Below are 21,620 nucleotides of genomic sequence, written 5' to 3'. Positions count from 1 at the left end.
TAGTCCAGATATCGTTCGAATTGGATTGATAATGATTCAATTTTTGTGATATTTTTGCTCCAGTATGATTCTTAGAACGATATTTCGAGGATTAGGCGACAGACATCAAGGCTATGTACACACATTCGCGCATTAGGATGAAAGAAAAACGGTCCAATCGTAATTCGAATTCAACTTTGGATTCAAATATGAGTTTTGAATTATTACTTTCTTGATACAGTTGTAAATTATTGTATTTAAATTTTTAGAAGGCTTATAAAACTTCCAATGTTTGGAAATTAAATTGAAAAAAAAATTCAAATCAGTTATGAACTATAAGTGGTTACAACAGCTTCAGTATTCAGTCAAAATGCTGACGGAATGTTGAGTAAAATCAGACCAACCAAATATGGAAAGAGTGATAGATCAGTATTGATTTCTTGACTAATAAAAGTTTGATTGTCGCTAATATCAATGAAACGAAATATTACTATTAGGCCTGCTTACGGGCTCGTTGTGAATTATTTTCAATAATCGTAACTATAAATGGAAGAGTTCTGTATTCGAATGAGCATCATCTGTGATAAGTTATATATGATAGATCTACCCATGCGCTAGATGGATAGCAATATCAAGAGTAAGTTAATATCATTTCCAACTTCCAACAATCAAATCGCTTGTTGAGTGAATTGGACTCTCAAGGATGGATCGAATTCATTCCATATAATTTGAGACTCAATGATTTGTACTTCAACTGTATAAACACTTCATTCAAGGGAATTGCTTGAATAATTATTATGATCCGAGCAACACTATTTCACAGTCGATAAATGCATGCAGCTTGCCTTCTTAGATAATTATTTTTGTCCCAAATCACATAGACTTCATACACATAGAATGTCATAATATAAAATTGAGTTTAGGATGAATATTAGCCTACACGAATGGAAGAAGACACCAGATCCAACTTTCTCGACAGGCGAATCCAAGTACTCTGGAGACAACTAAATAATAGAGTTGATACGTTGAGAAGGCCAATGCACATTGTTCTCATGAGGAACTTTCAAAACTTCGAACCTAGCTCAGAGCTTTATTACCTCCCGCAAATTAGAGATTATCCTTCACAGCTCATGATTCATTTGCTGACATCCACTGCAGAGAACTGCTACCTTCCATTCACCAGCAACAGACTTGTCAGCAGAAGTAAATGGACTTTCATTGAAGAGCAGCGGTCAGCACTCCCTGAAAATAAGACAAAAAGTTATAATCTGAAGTTCATCAAATTGAGAAATAGTCTTTGTTCAGTTTTACAGTCAGACAACCGTGTATTTGTTTTTTAAGCCCGTCTTAATTCCCGGAGTACCACATAATATTATTACCAGCTATGGATTATATCCAAATACAGTAAAACAATATTATAATGTTGACAAGAATGTTGTCTACTCATGTGAAAATAAGCCATCCGTAGCATCAATACAACAAGTTATTTGTGAAGGAGGGTTTTCGTTAGTGCGTGATAGCCGTTGACAACCAGGACAGGGGGAAAATCTCAGATTGACTAGATTTCAATTTACGTAGATAACCTAAAAGTCTTTGTTCAATAATATTCTAAAGGTAGAAAAGGTTTCTACTTTATTTTTAAATTATTGGAAATGTTTTGATAATTTTTGTAGATAGACCTGATAACACAAAATATGAAAAGTTTTTGATTAGCTGTTTATAGAACATTATTTTGAAATTCAGCCATTTCAATGTCACCCGACAATAATGCCTGTCGTTTACGTCGACGATTTAGCCACAAACGAAAATCACCTTTTAGTCCAGTCACTATATACATTGGTGCATGCAATTTATATTTTAGTTCTGATTTTTTAATATATTATTTGGGTACATAAGAGAAGTCCAGAACTAATCTCTTCATGCAAAATTTCCTTGTGCTAGATACAGAATGGCCCAAAAACCTCGTATTTTCGGCTCATTCTCCAACTTTCAGCTATTTCTGCCAAATCTAGTGATCGGACAGAAAAATTTGCTTGAAAAATCATTTGGAACACTTTATCTCCAATGAGTACTGAGTTATGACTTTTCAAAAATGAGTGAAATTATAAGAAAAAATCAATTTTGATGAATTCTATTTCTGATCTCCCGATTGTTACCATTTAGATGGATGATTAAAAATCCATCTGGGCGTATTTTTGTGCTCTACAATCTGAAATCAGTTAGAACGCTCCATCTCATATAGATTTCCAGGTACACCTGACAACAATGCTCCTTTTATTGTGAAAAACACCTAATTTTCAGTTTCAACCATCATCACCAACTAAATTGACGTCAAATTGATATTTCGCACAATGACATGAGTTCATAAGATCATGTTATATGAGAATCACCCGTTAGATGCACTTCATTTCAGTATTTCCTAGTGGAGAGGCGCGCTTAAGGACACCTCAAGGATCAAAATTTCAAACACTTATAACTTTTGACACAATGCTCAGATTTCATCGTACTACACTTCAATCTTCTCGGCTCGTCAAGGCAATCCAAAATCATGCATCATAAGTCAAATTCGGTCAAAAAATGGAAAATTTATTGTTGAGTGTACTTAAGCCCATATTCAAATAAACAAAAAATGGCCAATTTCTATATTCAAAGTTATGTATCTCGGTAACCCCTCATTTTAAAAATCATTACTTGATCTTGAAATGTACAATAGAATTTTTTCTTTCATCTGATGTAAACTATTTATAAAAAATATGTACGTAAAGTAAGATTTGATTGTTGAAAAAAATCCGGGAATTGTAGATATTTTTTTTTATATTAACGGTTTCGGCAGTTCTATGATAGGTAAAAGTAATGCAAGATGGATTTAGGCATCTGAGCTCGTAGAGTATGAATTTATCTACAATTTGGAATCAATCGTGAGTTTCTTTGATGTATCAGACTCGTTTTAAGAACTCTTGATCAACAGTAAAATCACGAAAAAAGTGTAAAAACTGAAATCGCCATTTTTAAAATCTTCTGTAACTTTCGAATTGTAATGGAATTGAAAGCATTATTCATGAAATTTGTAGAGGGGGACAATTTCCACATCCTCACTAGATTTGGAAATTTTATCAGGAGTATTTTACAAGACATGCAGCTTTGAATATAGAAATTGGTCATTTTTTGTATATTGGAATATAGGCTTAAGTACACTCAACAATAAATTTTCCATTTTTGATCGAATTTGACTTATGATGCATGATTTTGGATCGCCTTGACGAGCCGAGAAGATTGAAGTGTAGTACGATGAAATCTGAGCATTGTGTCAAATGTTATAAGTGTTTGAAATTTTGATCCTTGAGGTGTCCTTAAGCGCGCCTCTCCACTAGGAAATACTGAAATGAAGTGCATCTAACGGGTGATTCTCATATAACATGATCTTATGAACTCATGTCATTGTGCGAAATATCAATGTGACGTCAATTTAGTTGGTGATGATGGTTGAAACTGAAAATTAGGTGTTTTTCACAATAAAAGGAGCATTGTTGTCAGGTGTACCTGGAAATCTATATGAGATGGAGCGTTCTAACTGATTTCAGATTGTAGAGCACAAAAATATGCCCAGAGAGATTTTGAATTATCTTTCTAAATGGTAACAATCGGGAAATATTGTTGATCAAAAACTAGAACTCATCAAAATTGATTTTTTCTTAAAATTTCACTCATTTTTGAAAAATCATAACTCAGTACTCATTGGAGATAGAGTGTTCCAAATGATCCCATTTCATTCAGAATTTTAAAATCTACAAAAAATGCGGGAGCAAATTTTTCTGTCCGATCACTAGATTTGACAGAAATAGCTGAAAGTTGGAAAATGAGCCGAAAATATGAGGTTTTTGGGCCACCCTGTATCTAGCACAAGGAAATTTTGCATGAAGAAATTGGTTCTGGACTTCTCTTATGTACCCAAATAATATATTAAGAAATCAGAACTACAATATAAATTGCAAGCACACCCCCTTTTCTATGTCTATATTGACTGGACTATTTATGGTGAATCGACTAAAATCGATTTATGGTGATTGATTGAGTGGTTGGAATCGATTGCTATAAATTATCTTATATTCTGGGAATAAAGCATTCCAGCCAAGATTGAGCTCAAAAATTTCCATTACATCATTAACCGAGTAGGCTACAACATTGCTAACTACCGAGTTATTGAGAAAAATACTACTTTCTACAATCTATTGTGGCCGATGTTAAGCTTGAAAAGCTGGTGTCGTCATTACTTACAATACACAGAGATTCACTCTGTGGGGAAGTTTCTAGGCCCCAAGTTTTGCAACCCTATTCAAAGTTGAAAGTATTCTTGAAATGCGAGAATGAAAGAAAGAAGGAATGAGTGGAGGAGGAAAGAAGTGGATACAATCCTTTTGCAAGAGTGTATTGAAAGGGAAAGGCCGGCACCGGGATCACGAACAAGCCGAGCCAAGTTTTACAGAATGCGAACATTAAAAACAAAGGCCGCTCCTTCCTCCTTCTTCTTTCCCTTCAACTGATTTTTTTAGAATTCCAACTTGGTGCCGAGCTCTCTGTACAATACTTTGAATTGGTGAAGGCTGTAAAGTTCCCCTCTATAATGGCTATTCCTTCATAAATCTTTGAAATCGTGAATAGCCGCATAGAATATAAAATTATTTTGAAAAGAGGGTGGTCGTGAGAAATATAGCCCATAAGAGAAGAATAGTACTGGAAGAGGGGGAAGGGATGAAATTGGGAATCGCTTCGTCATCAACTTCCATGTTTTATAGCAGCCATACTGATTAGCTGAATGGTTGGACTCCACCATAGCTTAAATTTGAAGACCATCCCGTTCAATCACTTGTTTATCGTCTTCGTTTGATAGCGGTAACCATTCGACTATAATATACTATTTATTCGACTATTTTATGTTTTTCGAGTTGATTTACGTTATTATGGGGGCTAAAATTATTCTGAAATGAGATGATAAGGATACTTGAAGTCATGTACCGTTCAGCAGTTTGAATATTACAAGTACAATTTATTCCAAATAGTTAGGTTTGTATATTCGATTCGTTTTCATTGGTGAAGATCAATAGTATCGTATATTGTAACAATAGTAGTAGAAAGGCCACCAAAATGTATCTTATCATTCGAGACATGGCTGAATAACATTTTCCTCACAAACATGTTAAGTTGCTCATCCCATTCATGTGGAAAATTCTATAACATCATATCTATAGTGGTCTATATATAATTTGGTACATAGTATATATAATCTATAATATAATAATTATATATTATGTTACAGTAGTTTGAAATATTATTCTCTACTTTCCGATCATTCTTTATCATTTTGTTGATTCATTTTATTCACATTATTTTTCAATTTAGTATTACACATATTAATTTTAATGAATAAAAATCAATTTGAAATAAATTAATTCTTAATAAGAATTAATGAATGAATATTAATTTATTCAGTATGAATAATGATTCAATGTTTCGTCTTGAACTTGAAACAGAGAAGCAATTTAAATAATTTCCAAAACGAACGTTGATCTGTACAGGTAAAGGGCCTTTTCGGTAATCGGTCGAAGACAAATTCAACTGCTTGATTAAACCCAGAGTAGAACGCATCATGATAAGCAATATCACCATAAACGTAGATGGCGTAATTGTATATGATTACAGTAATTTGTTCATAATTGGAATATAACCAAGCAAAGCGTTTGATAGTTGAATTTGCAAAGAAATTACAATATCGTCTCTAAACTAAGAACTGATCAAACTTTCAATTGAATGAATGGATTATTTAAGAAGTAGCTTTCAAGAAGCACTGCGACGAGATTTTTTTGGTTTTCGGGTTTCTTCGTAAAAAATCTGGTGTGGTACACTCACACAACTTTCCTTGCTCATATTTGAAACTACGATCAGACTTCTGTATATGTGTATATATAATTGTTTTCAAAGTACTTTTTCTTTGTGTGAATAATTGTGAAATTCGATGATTTTTTTAGTCGTCATTTTTTTAAAGTCGTCAAAACAGCTGTTCTACAGATGAAATATCTCGACTATGTGTTCTTTTTATGAACTGCGCTACCTACCTACTTCATGTACGAGAAGGAGGTTACTAAGTCCATTTCCCAAGGATGGGGTGGACCCCCCATAGTTTTCCCAGAAAAGAGACTAATGCCAGTTGATAGAGCTGATAAATAACTATCCATGGTTTAAATTTGAAGAAAATCGTTAAAGCCGTTTTCGAGAAAACCGTGAAAAACATGGATTTTTAGTCATTATCCGCCATTTTTCTCAAGAATATTACGGAGCTCATGGAATTTTCCCAGAAATGAGACTCATGCCAGTTGATAGTGCTTATGAATATCTATCCATGGTATGAATTTGAAGAAAATCGTTAGAGCCGTTTTCGAGAAAACGGTGAAAAACATGGATTTTTAGTCATTATCCGCCATTTTTCTCAAGAATATTACGGAGCTCCTGAAATTTTCTCAGGAATGAGACTCATGCCAGTTGATAGGGCTTATAAATAGCTATCCATGGTATAAATTCGAAGGGAATCGTTAAAGCCGTTTTCGAGAAAACCGTGAAAAACATTGATTTTTTGTCATTATCCGCCATTTTTCTCAAGAATATTACGGAGCTCCTGAAATTTTCTCAGAAATGAGACTCATGTCAGTTGATAGGGCTTATGAATCCATGGTATAAATTTGAAAAAAAATCGTTAGAGCCGTTTTCGAGAAAAACGTGAAAAACATGGTTTTTTAGTAATTATCCGCCATTTTTTCCGCCATCTTGAATTGGATTCTATTGAATTTCTTATTATCGGATCCTCATGGTATAAGGACCTTAAGTTTGAAATTTCAAGTCAATCGGTTAATTAGGAATTGAGTTATCGTGTTCACAGACATACACACACACACACACATACACACACACATACACACACATACACATACACACACACAGACCAACACCCAAAAATCATTTTTTTGGACTCAGGGGACCTTGAAACGTATAGAAAACATGAAATTAGGGTACCTTAATTTTTTTTGGAAAGCAATGAATGAATATGAATGAATATGAATTTTATTACCAAATACAAAAAATATTCTTACAAACAAAATATTCATTAAATTACAATAGTTTTTGGCGTGACTGGAAGAAGAAGCCTTGAGCTCCAGCCACGAGTTCTAAAAATATGAAATACATTTTTTAACTAATAACAGCAGTTAAAATGCTACAATTGTAACAAATGATACAATTCTGTTGATATATGGTAAATAATCTATGGATGTTGAATTTTATCAATAGTCAAGTACTTGATAAACAAAATATAGATACACAGAAAAATAATATAAAAATTGTCAAGTTCTAATAATTTTTATACAATTAATATTCCAAAAATTGTTGATTTAGCCAACTCAATTCTCAATTTTAAAATAATAGTTCTGTTTTACCCAAGATCTTATTAATCTCAATTTGGTTTTTGTTATTTTATCCTTAATAAAGTCTTCCGGAATTTTATTTATTAGTTTATTACTCTGATATTCAAATTGGTGTTTACTAGATGTTAATGAAGTAAAGTTAATAATGAAAGCATTTACTACAGTTGGCCGTATATTATAAGGGATTGTGCGACGGGTAAATTGATGTGTATTTTTATTAATAAAAATAATTAAATTTGTCACATAAGTTTGACGTAACGTTGGTAGATCTATCTCTTCAAATATTAATCTGCTGGGATAGAGTCTGGGTCTTCCAAGCGCAGCTCTAATAATATGCTTTTGTATTATAAAAAGTTTTTTAAAATGAGTGTCATACGCTGCTCCCCATACTTCTATATTATAATGGAAAAGTGAATGAGCATAAGCGTAGTAAATCGTTCTCAAAATATTCAAGTCTTTTAATTGGTTTATTCTGTAAAAAATTGTTATTAAATATTTCAGTTTGAAGCATAGATTCTGAATGTGAACGTCCCATTTAATATGCTGATCCACAGAAACACCTAAATATTTGATTGATTTAACTCTTTCTATTGTTGGACAAGTGCAGTTAATAGTGATGTTGTTATGACAGTGTATTATCAGCTCAAGCTCATCAGGAGGCTGACCACTTATGTTAGGGGAAAAAGATATGTATTTAGTTTTACTCGCATTTAGAGTTAAAATATGGCTGTTCAACCACGATTTAACTATTTCAAGACCACGATTAGCAGAGTTAAATGTTTCATTCCATGTTAAGCCTGAGAAGATTAGAGCAGTGTCATCGGCAAATGATAGTGTGACACCATTAGGAATATCAATTTTCAATAAGTCATTGACATAAATCAAAAAAAGTAGCGGCGATAGAACAGTTCCTTGTGGAAGTCCAAACTCTTTTATATTTTGAATGTCAGTTTTATCATTTATTGTTAAAATTTGGATTCGATCTGTCAAATAGCTTGCAAATATATCTTTTGTTGTTCCTCTTATTCCACAACACTCTAGCTTATGAAAAAGGATAGAATGTGGTATAGAATCAAAGGCCTTTGCCAAGTCCAAAAATATAGCAAGTGTTTTTCTATTACTATCAAAACTTTTATTTATTAAATTTGTCAAGTGTAAGACAGCATCTTTGGTGGATTTACCTTCTTGAAAACCATACTGGTTACTCGAAATGAAATTGTTTTTCCTAAGAAAGTCCATCAATCTAACTTTTATAATTTTTTCCATAATTTTTGATAAATTGGTTAATAAGCTAATAGGTCTATAGTTTTGAGGATTTGCAAGGTCCTTGGATTTAGGTATTGGTTTAATTAAAGCTATCTTGAATTTCTTTGGAAAATATCCTAATAAGAAACACCTATTAAAAATGATTTCCAGAGGGGAAACAATGAATTTTGAGATTTTTTTTAAACATATTCCACTAATGTTATCCACACCCGGAGACGAGTTTGGTTTCAGCTCATGTATAAATTTATTTATTTCCGCAGTATCGGTTGGTTTTAGGAAGAAGCTATTCAAAGGTCTCCAGGAGGTAGACTCTGGGATTTCAATTCGATTATTCTGTATCAAATTATTAGCATAAGACTGGCCAACTGTTGCAAAGTGCTTATTTAATACATTAGCTTCAATTTTGGGTTGAAAATCCCTATTTTTATTGTTTGTAATCTCCTTTATGCATTCCCATGTCTTCTTCATATTACCCTTATAAAATTGAAATTTTTCGTTGTAGTATTCTATTTTTGCATTTTTTATCACGTTGTTCAGAGTGTTTCTGTACCGTTTATATTCCTCCTTTAATCCATTATTGAATGGTTGCTTATTCAACTCTCTATGCCAACTCGTCATTTAGAGTTAAAATATGGCTGTTCAACCACGATTTAACTATTTCAAGACCACGATTAGCAGAGTTAAATGTTTCATTCCACACACACCAGAAACACCTAAATCCACAGAAACAATCAATCTTTCCAATACTTTCCTTACCTATGGTAATAGGGCAAGGAAAGTAAAAATACAAAAAAACTCACATTGAGCGTAAGACCGAATAACACCACTGCACCGGTGTATCCTCCTCTGGATACGCCCAAGCTTGTAATATTTACAACACATTTCCCAACTTGGTCAAATTGCAGCTAAAAAACTGGAAGTCTTCATAATGTAACATAATATCTCAATTTTATCATTGGGATCTTCATTATTTCCTGTGTAACAAATTGAAAATAGCTGAACCGGAAGATCGACTACGAGAGACCTAGTTTCAGTTTGCTCCTGTAGTTAATAATGGAACTATAGAACATAATCATATGATCATGGAAATTTGTTAAAGCTGGTTATGAATCCAGCTCAAAAACTCACACTACAGTGATATGGTATCACTGTGGTGGTATATACAATATGGTATATGGTATAATATCGAAGACTGTGATATTTACAATCCTAGATGAAATAATCGTGTTCATTAATACGTGGAAATTCGAGTTTTGAAATTTTGGTACACATTGTGATAAGTTCGATTAATGACTTAGAATCAACCTCACAAAGTTCAGGAAGGACTCTTATTTATCACTATTGGACTTCAACTTAGAAGCCCTTGAGTTGCACGGATCAAGTTCTTGCAAGAGGGAGGCACTCCAAACAAAAGCAAAGTTGCTCGTCGAGTGGGAATTCAACTATTCTTCTTGAACTTCTTGAAGCAGAAAATAAGTTGATATCCATAGCCAAGAACTCTCAAAGTACAATATGTCTGTAGAGTTTAAAAGTCAACTGGAGCGTATAAGCTTGCCGGACAAAACCAATTCACGGTTCAACTATTCTCTATAAATAATGTCATTTCTAATCTTCGTCCTGAGGTTTTTCTGTTATTCCCGGAAATTCAAGGAATTCAAAGTTTTAACCTCATTGTCACAATCTACTCAACTCTAAACACAGATTCAAAAATCAATATTACGGGAAAAGCACGCTTCAATAAGTGAGAAGGTTGGGATATCGCAGGAATTAGAACTGAACTAGTTGACTTCTCTTGAAGAATCACCAGCTTATTTGAATGATAAATAGCTTTATTATCATCTTCATTATTATTCATAGCATAACATACCTTCTCACTGTACTTCAAAATCACAGTGACATATCCAGTTCGAGCTAGGACAAAACTGGGATTTAAATGGAATATGCACTGCACATTCCCCCTCCTACACCCGTGTCCATGTTTGAATTTGCATTGAAAGTCTTCATTCATGTCTCTTTGAATAAGTCAACTGGAATGGCTGTGCTGCTGCGCTGTGCTGAAGCCCTCGAGTAATGAGAATGTATAAACATGCAGTACACAATAATTGATGCGGGCTGCGAAGCAGAGAACGAATGCTGTTCACTGATTCGAAAAGCACAGTTGCCCAATGCAAAATGTGTACTTGTCGGAATTCGGCTGTATTTTCAGCACGGCTCAGCACATTTTGAAGAGGATCGCTGGAGTTTGGGCACTTGTTGCTAGGTCTTTGAATATCTAATATTTCGAGTGAGGTATTCAGTAGCAGCATACTTGTTGCTCATTGTCCAATGTCCATGCTTGTCGAGGTGGCCTATCTCAATCCAAAATTATACCATTCATTCAATTCAATACTGAAATGACGACTTGCAGACTGAATGAATTGTGTAGAATATGAAATCTTTTACGACTGACTGGAGCAATTCATAATATTATTAATTCCTCTTACATAGATTTTTGCGTTACCATTGTTTGGTATTCTAACAATGGAAGATCGTTCTCCAAAAACTGACAAAAAGCAGAAAACGCCAATTTTGGGCGTATATCTTCGGCGAAATTTTGATGCCTATCCAAAACAAAATCTCTACCAAATTTGAACATCATCTGACATTTGCTCTTGATAAAATTGAGAAATGCAAATGAACGCTGAAAAAACGCATATTTTGGGCGTATCTTAAGCGTAATTTTCAAGTCCTTCACAAAAACACCTTATACAACAATGTACTCCTTAGCTGAATCTTGTTCTAGATTTCAATATTTTTTCTCAATTAGTTCTTGAAAATCTGAGAAAACATTAAAAATAAAAATAAAATGATACTTGACTATTATAACCTACATTTCGATTCAGCTCACGAATAATACGTTACTTGACAAAAGTTTGGTTTGAATGGTATCAATTTATTTCGAAAGGGACTGTTTTGGGCATAAATCTGTCCCGTGTTTTCATAAAATTATAGAAGTCCAATAATAAATTGTACATGATTGAATAAATTAATGAATGAATTATGAATACAGTCATTGACAAATATTTTGTTTGGATGGTATTGATAGGTTTTAACTGTATCACGAGAAGTTATTATACCTACTATACGTATATACTATAGAAATTGTTGAAAATGATCACAAATCTATTTATTATCAGTAATGAGGAGCACAAGATATCAATAATATCTGGGAGCCAATGGAATTGTTATACCATACATATGCTAGAAAAGAGTTACTACGACTACAACGATAAACAGAACACAAAATGAGGTAAGCGAGAAAAAATATAAATGAAATTGGGGGATGGAGAATAAATGGAAAAACTTATTACTGAATTAATGAAGATGTTCATACCATTTTCCGATTCCCTCGTGCCTAGAACAGAGGCCAGCCTCGGTCTCTCCTCGTCCAGAATCACTTCCTTCTTGGTCACCCTGATTGCATAGAGATCAGCCACGCATTGGATCCTCAGTCGTCCACTCTCGTTCAACATCATTTCCAGACCAGCTGTTGTCTCCACCAGCCCTTTGTCAGTTTTTCTCCGAGCTTGGAAACTTGAGTTCACCTGAAATTAAAAACAGTTACCCTATGATAACGAAGATGACTGTTTAAATTTCAGAGAGCTAAGAATCATTGACGAAAAATGGATTTATTGATAGGCCTGTGGCCTATATGTACTTGACTTTATCGAATATTGATAGTAGATTTTAAAATTTGGTTTGAAATTATAATTTAGTGTAATGCTTTAAAGTCGTTGTACCCGATAAAGGGTAGGATGATCCTTTTTCTCTATGCGTAGTGCAAACTTGTATTAGGATTCCAATATAACGTTAGATTCCAATGTGATGGAAATTAAAATGTAGATTGCAATGTTAATTCAATGTAATGGATTCCTACCCTTTACTGTGTACAATGACTTGAAAGCATAACACCAAATTATAATTTCAAACCAAATTTTAAAATCTACTATTAATATCCGTTGGTGAATGCTGATGTTAGGTTTTTAGTGGAGTGAAGATTTTTCAATTAATCCTTGACAATGATGGAAAATAATGAAATGAATGGACAATTCTGACAGTTTTAGACAATAATTGACAATCTCATGTCATCAAGCATGTGATTCTAGATTCCATTCATTATGGGAGTCGATTGATGCACTCAAAATCACAGGAGCCTATCAGAATAAAAAATCATCTTAAAGACTCTAGACAAGTTGAGTAAAAGATGTAGTTTGAACAAAATTGTGATTTGATCAGAATTTTGATATTATCAAAGAAAAAAGCTTCAAGTTATAATTTCCATACTTTATTTCTGTGTTAATCAATTGTATCACTATTAAGAAATCGAAACTTTAGTTTGTGTTCATAACTTGGTCTATTATCTGTTAAATTGTATTATAAGATTACTTTCGGAATGCTCATATGAAATCATGGATCGAAGGTTATCTGGGCGAATCTCCCCAAATTAAAATTAATTGATAATTAATTGATTAAATAATAAATTGCAATTCAGTTTTGAAAGGAGGTGAATAATTTTTCAAGTTTATGTTATATTTGCAATATGCTATCTGACAAGAATCGTTTCTTAGCTTCAATAATCACTTGTTAAAGGATGGAATTAAAATGTACTTACTTTGTGACCATTGACGAACCATGTGATGTTGGGTGGAGGTATTGAAGGAGGCGAAGTGCACGTTCCTCTGATAGTTTCTCCTGGAGCGTATCGATCCTTCTCCATGCTCAGCACTGGTTCCCCTTTCAGCTCCTCTGTAAAAAAACAATCAATTTATTGAACAATCTTTTCTCTTTTTGAGTTGATAATCGAAATACTGTATGTTCTTCCCTCATCAGAAGCTGGGACGAAATATTTCGTAGTATGGAAAGCATGCTATAACGTATGAGTCTTTTAAAATAGAACTGGAGGAGTACTTACTAGTTGATTCATTCAAAACATACATTAGAAAGCATACTTATTGAACTGGATAAGTGAACAAGGCGAATTCAAATAATCCTCCATCATTCTGTGTACGTCCTACTTGGATGGAATAGCGGGATTATTTTCTTGATCATTCCATATTTTCCATTCGATTGATAAAATTTGCAAGACTCGCCTTTCCAGTCTCATTTTCCACTCTACCCATTTACTCATAGTCGGTTCATTTATCCCTCATCATCGTCAACCATAATGATCATCTTAAGTTACACGCACATCAATTTTTAGACGTTCGATGTTTTGCCGTCCTTATAAATTCTTCTATTCGATTTTATTCTATGAATTCTATTCTATGACTCTATTCTCACGAATTCTTCTATTCGTCCTTATAATTTCTTATAGTTTAAACGGAACTTGAAAAACATCAACTGTTGGATCCAATAGGAATTTTTTCCGTGGGGACGGAAAAAATCGATGTGTGTGTTACTGGCTTAATGCGGGAGAATCATTTTCTCCTCATTCTCAACCGTGATAATCTAATTCAATACATGGATAACATTATCTTTATTCAATCTCAAAAGTATATCTTTTTCACATTTTCATATGGAACCATGTTCATCGGGAATTTAAAAGCAACCTCGTTTCTCAATCATTGATATTTCTTAGTGATTTGGTAGTCCGTACCATGATCTATTTTCTGTTTGTTGTATAATTCCCAAACTAATAACTCTCTGTTCTTATCGGTCTTCTCCGATCAATAATGCTAGTTTGGTACTTTGATAATAATTTCTGGTTCAATCATGCATTTGAATTTTGCTTGTGAACAATAAATGAAGAATAAATTCAAATTTCAATTTCAAACTTATAAATTACTGTGACAGCTTCTCATTCCGAATTTTTTAAATTTGGAATAACATTAGGATTCAGAATAAATCTAGAACAGGAATAAGTTGTTGCTATTGATCGATTGAACATGGGCGCTTGGGCGCGTGTATTAGAGCTCAATTCGCTATTTCGATAGGATTGAAATAGTCGGACACTCGTAAAAAGCTACACCGCATCTGGGACAATCAACAGGGATTTATCTTGAATAGGATGGAACAGCGTATCCTTTTCCGGTGCCAGTATATGGGAGATTTGGTCAAGACAAGAGGATTGTGTGTAATGAGAGAAGATGCTCTCTCTGCCGCTGACCGCGCTCTGTGTCGGGGAGGGCGTAAGCGTCTTATCTGGCCCACCAGACATGGCTTTAATGGAAGCAAGCTGACCCACAATCAGCTGAACCCCTTCTCCTGTTTCCAACCAATACTCGACTTTCCAACCAACGTAACGGCCGTTCTGGGCTCTCAGACTACACCATTCGGTCTACGCTCCTTAAACTTATCAGCAGAGGCGATGTCAAAGGGGCCATTGATTTCCGCAGTGAATGGCTGAGAGCTGGAAGTCCGACTACACTAACGCTTCACAATGTACGTATCTGTGTTTGGTGTATAGGAAGTCACACATCTTCTTGTTTATCCTTCCTAGTGATTATTTTTGTCAGTTATATTCTCGAAAAGGTTTCTTTCGGTGATATTAAAATGCGAATCTTCATCATGGATGATCAGAGAGTTGAGCCACAAATGGAGACCACGTGCTCTCCTAAAATTAAAAAATTGTAGATTTCCGTTATTTGTTGTAACACGTGCTCTGAACATATTGTATTGTAAGAATATGGAAGCTCGATAGCTAGAATAATAAAAAAACCGTTTCTCAAAACTATTGAGAATACATTTGAATAGCCTACCTAGCCAGACGACAGTGGTAATAATTCTTTTCAAAATAGTTTGAAAAAAAATCATTCTTTCCGACAGACACGTTTACAATAGAAATCACATGGCCCACTGTGTTTTGTGTTAACCCTTGTATATAGCTATATCATAAGTTTATGGCAGGTTAATGTAGATTGCATATAGCAATATAGTTATATAGTTAGGAGAGTAGTAGAATATAGATATTATGTAGTTTACAACATTACCACGTGGTTAGCATATGCTACAATGTTACCACGTGGTTGGAATATGATTATTATTGAAGCAATTATTTGATGATCTATTATTTAAATAAACATGATATGAGTAGATGTCTATATAAATTAGGTCATGAAGTAGGTTTGGCTATTTCTAAATTATTCAATAAATAGTATGATGCACAAATGATTTATAATTAAAACATTATTATAAGCTAAGTAAGTTAGTTGAATCCGGATTCTCAGGCTAGGTGTAAATTTGTAAATAGAATTAGGTATATTTGATTGAAACATGTTGACAATGAGTAAAGGTATACAATGAGTATAAGAGACCTGCTTAATTGATTGGACCTGCTTAATTAATAGAATGAAGTATCTTATTCATTTGATTTATTCAATTCAATTGTAATGATATACTGTATTATACTGTATGAAATTGTGTTTTGTTCTTCATTTAATGTATATATTATTGAAGTATTTTCCATATTAGATTTATAAGATTGATCACTGTATTAATCAAATTCGATGAGTATGTATTCAATTGTCAGTATCCAAACTTCAGAGTTTAAATATTGGTAAAATATATGATATCATTTGTTTTAATAATGAAGGGGAGCCATAGTTTAGAATGATATAACATAATAAACATAATAGTAAATTTAAATTGATATTTGAATTAAGTTTGTAAGCTGAATATTAGGCTGAAGAATTTGAGTGTAGGCGGAGCTAGAGGGCGAAGGGAGATGAGGGGTGGAAAATCGTGGTGCTAGTATATAAGCAGGCAGACCATGTCTTGCGAGATTAGTTGCTCTTAGTCTCTTGGATTTTGGACAGTGTTCAGTGTAGGAGTGATTCTTTGGTTTCAGACTCCAATTATCCTATAGGGAATTGACTGAACCAAGTAAAGTTTGTATTTATAATTTTCAATTTAGGAACTGTTTGTTAAATTTTACTGTATAAAATTAAACTTGAACTGTAGTACTTTCAAAAACTCAATCATCTTGTATATTTTAAATCATTACTATGTTTTAATCAATTTTTATAAATTCATTTCAATTTCAAGCTTATTAAAAAATTCATAATTAACCTTTGTTTTGCCTTTCACTTTATACATTCCCTTACACACGACCCTGATCTATCTCTCCTTATCTTTTTCTTCTAATATTAGTTCTGTGAGTGAAATATAAGTATGAATACAGTGAGTGAAATTATAGTACAGTGTATTTTATCAATTCATAGTAATTGATTGGCTCCGGGCAAAATTCCGTATAGAGTGAGGGAGTTCGAAACCCACTCTAAACAAAAACCACAGTGTGGAGGAGTTCAGAGTTTACGATTACTCTTAACAACCTTATTGGATGTGTCAAGGCAAGGAAGAAGATGTCAAGAAACTGTTCATTTTCGTTCCAGCTGGATCACACTGGAACACCGGAACAAATGTTATAAGCCTAGTCCATGATGGATGATGATGATGAGCTAGATCACTATGAGTTCATCCTACTGGATTGAATTGGAGTGATCCGTGGTCTAGTGGATAGAGTGCTTGCTGAGCAGCATAGAGATCCCGGGTTCAAACACTCTCATAGCCAAAAGTTTTTTAACCAGATCACTCCCGTGCTATCGGATGGGCACGTCAAACTGTCGGTCCCGGATGAAGTATGACAGTCGTAAAGCCCATTGACGGCTTAAAATTATATATTCAGGCGATGGGACCTTCCCGCAAGAGACTCCCCATTAACAAAAGCCATACGAATTTACTTTTACTTTTTTTACTGGATTGAATTGGATTAGTGACGTGTTGTAGGTGCATATCAAGAATATTCCAATAAGTTTGAAAATACATACTACTTTTCAATGAATTGATATGAGGAAGGTTTTAATGGAGCTCACGAACAATGTAGCTTATTCTGAGAGAGTTTTCAACTTTTCAGCCTGGAGGTAGATCAGGAGGAAATTCTAACCAATGTTGGAGAAAATAACGTAAGTAAGGTTGATATTCGCATCGACAATTATCAAGAATGAAGACTTTGAGAGGAAAACAGCTTTGACAATTTCAAGGAAAATTATCGATTTATCGATTCATGGTTGTAATTAGCTTATATTTAAAAATCAGTTGGAATCAACGAGGAAATTTCATTAGAAAAGGAAAATGTAGGTGAAGAAAGAAAAAGTTATTAATAGAGAGAGAATACTGTATAGCAACAGTGGTCTTTTAGTATTTGCGTCTTTTTTTCTGAATCGCACAACAATCCATCAAAGCGTGCGTAATCAATAACACTTGAAACGTGAAGTAAATCCTTCGAGTTGAAATGTACAATTTCGTCGAACGCAATTGGAGAAAATAGTGAGGACAGTAAAAGGGAAGTTTTCGGAGCAGCTCTTCCCATTCGAACCCGGACAGAAGAACGAGGCGAGGCAAATAATCGCTCTTCGGGGAACTTGGTCCAAAACTTCGAAAAAAGGCATGGAATATTCCTTTCCCGTTCGCTTTTCGACCCCAAATTTGTTTTCATGCAAGAAAATAAGTTCTCCGAAGGTGCTCTTCAGCTCATATTTTCGCCTTCCAGATAGAAAATATTTTTGAACGAACTTATAACACCTCTATGTGGGTCCATATAATCCGGAAATTTTTGCATTTTCCGTTACGGTATGAATATTGATTCAGCATATCTCAATCGATAATGATTGATTGATGATGAGCACATACTGTGCTTATGATTATCAGTGGCTCAAAATGTAGAAACGTTGTTCCTCCAATGCTTCTTAAGGGAAAATGGTGTTTATCTTTGCTGTAAGAGCCGTGAATCATTTTGAAAATACAGTAGTATAGTTCGAGAACAGGCCAGATAATAGTTTTCTTAACACTACTCATACGATGATGTAATTTTTGAAAAAAATAAAATGTGGATGTTGTACATAGGCGATAATCGACAAACCAAGACATTGGGTTACAAAAACTGATATCAAATCACCACTTGCAATAAACAATGCATTTTGAAATGGTTCCTACTTTGAACATGATGCTCGGGTTGTTATCCGTAAGTTTTTATGTTTGATCGTATTGTATGTTCGACGATAAATTTCAAATGCTTTCATCAATGAACTTGAAATTGTAAACACATAATACAGATCGTGTTCATTGAACAATGAGATTGACTAATTCCGTAGAGAAAGTATACGAGGCTAATATCACTTTGTAACATGACGTAAGCTATAGATAGGAAAAATGAGAAAAGTCAAATTAAATTTTTTATTGATTCTAACTAGAGATAACCAAAGAACAACTGACAGAACATCAGCGGCATTTCGAGCGAGTTCTCCAGCCCAGCTCACTAGCTGTTGTAATACATCAATACATTTTATCTTCGATTTATTGGGATTTATATCGATATTCAGTCGCAGTGGCTTAGATAATTTATAATAGAAGAGCATTTGATATTATCATCACGATGAGTCTTCTAGACTGTAAAGAACAGTACTATATTAGCAAAAATGTTATTATGGAAACTTTAAAAAATTTAGATTGAAGTCGACAAATCACTTGTGCCGTATGCCACCAACGCGTCTTCCATTACAAGCTTCGAAGTTGCAGTTGAATGGAAAAAGAGACATCGGAGGACCGTGGAAGCGGTGGACACCGGAACAGGCTTTACAAGCCAAGTCCATGATGGATGATGATGGATGATTATGAAAACTATCATCACTAGGAGCGAACGGAACGAAGCGGAAAATCTATTGGAATAGTCAAATTAACAAATATTTTGCCAGTTGATGTTGATCGTGGTGTTTACTGACCCACAGACAACTCATTATGTTTTCTGGGATAACATTCGGCTGTTTGTGTTTATGCTCACTGGGCATGACGTTTGCCCTGAAAATCATGGTTCAGCCTCCAGGACCAGGTGGGCCCTCAACTCCCGCCCATGTAATTTTCTCTACCAAGCCATGCAGTGAGCACTCCAAAAATGTATGCTTAGGCCCCGCCGCTTGTCCTGGAATAATAATGGCGGTTGAACAAGATTGTTCAAGCAACCTTGTCTGATTGGAGAGTGACTCATATCATATCAATGAGCTCATTGAGGTACTCATCAAGTCGATTAGATGCTAAATTTCATAATAATGTACTGACAAATCAGCTGGAAGCTGATCAAAGGATTATGAACCGGTAGGTATGAGATTATTATTTTTTTATGCCTCTAAAAAAGTAATTATTTCATGATTGCTACTAAAAAATTAATCTCAAAATTATTCAATCAAATGATTTGTAACAAAATTATGTGTCGTTTTTGTTGGATAAGTTGGTAACAAAAATATAAATATCTAGTATTAATTCTTGGCGTTGAAATTAAAATCAATATTTTTAATGACTATTCATTGATTTAATAGAGGAAATTCATCAGAGGATAGAACTTTTTGAAACATGATATATTGAAGTACCTATATCAAAGTATTGAGTATTTGTTCTTGTGATTGGAGAATAATACAATAAGGAAAAATTAAAGGTCACATATTTATTAAATGCTTTCTCTATATTTGAATGATTTCATCTAATTAGATGATGGGCAATAATTAATAATGAGCACCTTCAGATGATGGACGTTACAGAGGGAGAAATTATATTAGAAAGTCGTCTTCAATTCAGAGTGAGGAAACCTCAGGGTGATCAAACCATAATTGAATCGATTCAAGAATTTGAAATGAATAAGGAGATTTTCTACATCCGTACACATAATGTGTCTGCCAAGTTCCAATCAATCTGGTAGAATTTATAAGGACTGCAAGAAATCGGACGTAAAAATCGATGTGTTTGTGATTGACGTAACATGGTCGATTCGAAAGATATTTAGCCCAAAACAATTGACAAGAGAAGAGAATCAGAATAGATGGAGGAATACTGTAAATCAGAGAAAACGTACAAAATGAGGAAGAAATGTCTCTATTATTGTATAGTATTGACTTCTCCGATTACCTCATTCGATTTTACAAAAAAGTTTAATTATAAATTTACTATCTATTCGAACGATATCTGAACAATTGTCAAATTATGAATTGTATTTAAAAATCAGATGACCTATGTTGGCTTTAGAATCGATTTACACAAAATCTAATTAAAATATTCACTGTCTTTGTGTCAATTTCTTCTTCTGGTTTTGATGTTGAGGAAATCAAAATTGAAATTTAAACATTTCTATCTCTTCCGTGTTTGTATTCCTCTTTATATTGTTTTATTTTTCAAATGATCAGGAAGGAAATGATCATATCTTCCAGGAACTATACTCATTATTACAAGAAGTTTTCAGCTTTCCTTTCAACAAAACTATAAATTAATGAAATAAATATGTTTAGTTTATTAAAGACGAGTATATTATATCCGTGTTTGTACTCCTCTTCATATTGTTTTATTTTTGAAATGATAATCTCTCTCAGGAACTTATTATAATAAGAAATTTAGAGCTTTATTCTCATAAAAACTATGAAGTAATGAAATAAACATTTTTAGTATATCATGGACGATGGATTGTTTCAATTTTCTCTAGTTTATGAAAAACTGATCCGTTGTCTTTTTATTTGTATCAACTCTTATTTCCAATTTAGATCTTAAATGTTGCACTGATAACAATAATTCGAACTCTACCACTTTCTATAACAGAATTACTGGAAGATTAATCAGAGGGAGAACGTTTTTTCGTGTGATGATTGATTAATGATTGTGCAGGACGGATGATGTCCAACTAGGACGGAAAAGATCCTCTCAGCAGTGGAAGAGCTACATTGGATACTTGTAGTACTCTTTTTTCAATTCTCTTCCATAACGCTAACGCGAAATCAATAACGCACATCGCACATGCTTTGGTGGCTCCAGATGAGCTTGGGAGTTTTTCGGTCACAGATGAACTCACTGAACGCAGTCTCCACGTTGTTCATCAACTTGCCTCGAGCCATTCCC

At 33.9% G+C, this 21,620-nt stretch overlaps 1 protein-coding gene across 1 annotated transcript in view; it reads right to left on the bottom strand.

The window, feature by feature from the left end:
- Positions 1 to 831: 831 nt before the first annotated feature.
- The window catches only part of LOC111043595, a 55,105-nt gene continuing 34,316 nt past the window's right edge, over positions 832 to 21,620 (bottom strand). The window contains exons 4-6 of the mRNA XM_039421878.1: positions 13,366 to 13,499; positions 12,088 to 12,298; positions 832 to 1,221 (exon numbers count right to left, since the gene is read on the bottom strand). Coding sequence (XP_039277812.1) covers positions 1,145 to 1,221; positions 12,088 to 12,298; positions 13,366 to 13,499 — 422 coding nt within the window. The 3' untranslated portion in view covers positions 832 to 1,144. The remainder of the gene's footprint in view (positions 1,222 to 12,087; positions 12,299 to 13,365; positions 13,500 to 21,620) is intronic.

This window comes from Nilaparvata lugens, chromosome 1 (assembly GCF_014356525.2).
Source record: "Nilaparvata lugens isolate BPH chromosome 1, ASM1435652v1, whole genome shotgun sequence".
Taxonomy (NCBI): domain Eukaryota; kingdom Metazoa; phylum Arthropoda; class Insecta; order Hemiptera; family Delphacidae; genus Nilaparvata; species Nilaparvata lugens.
The sequence above is the reverse complement of the archived record's forward strand: the minus strand, read 5'-3'. Positions and strand labels throughout refer to the sequence as shown.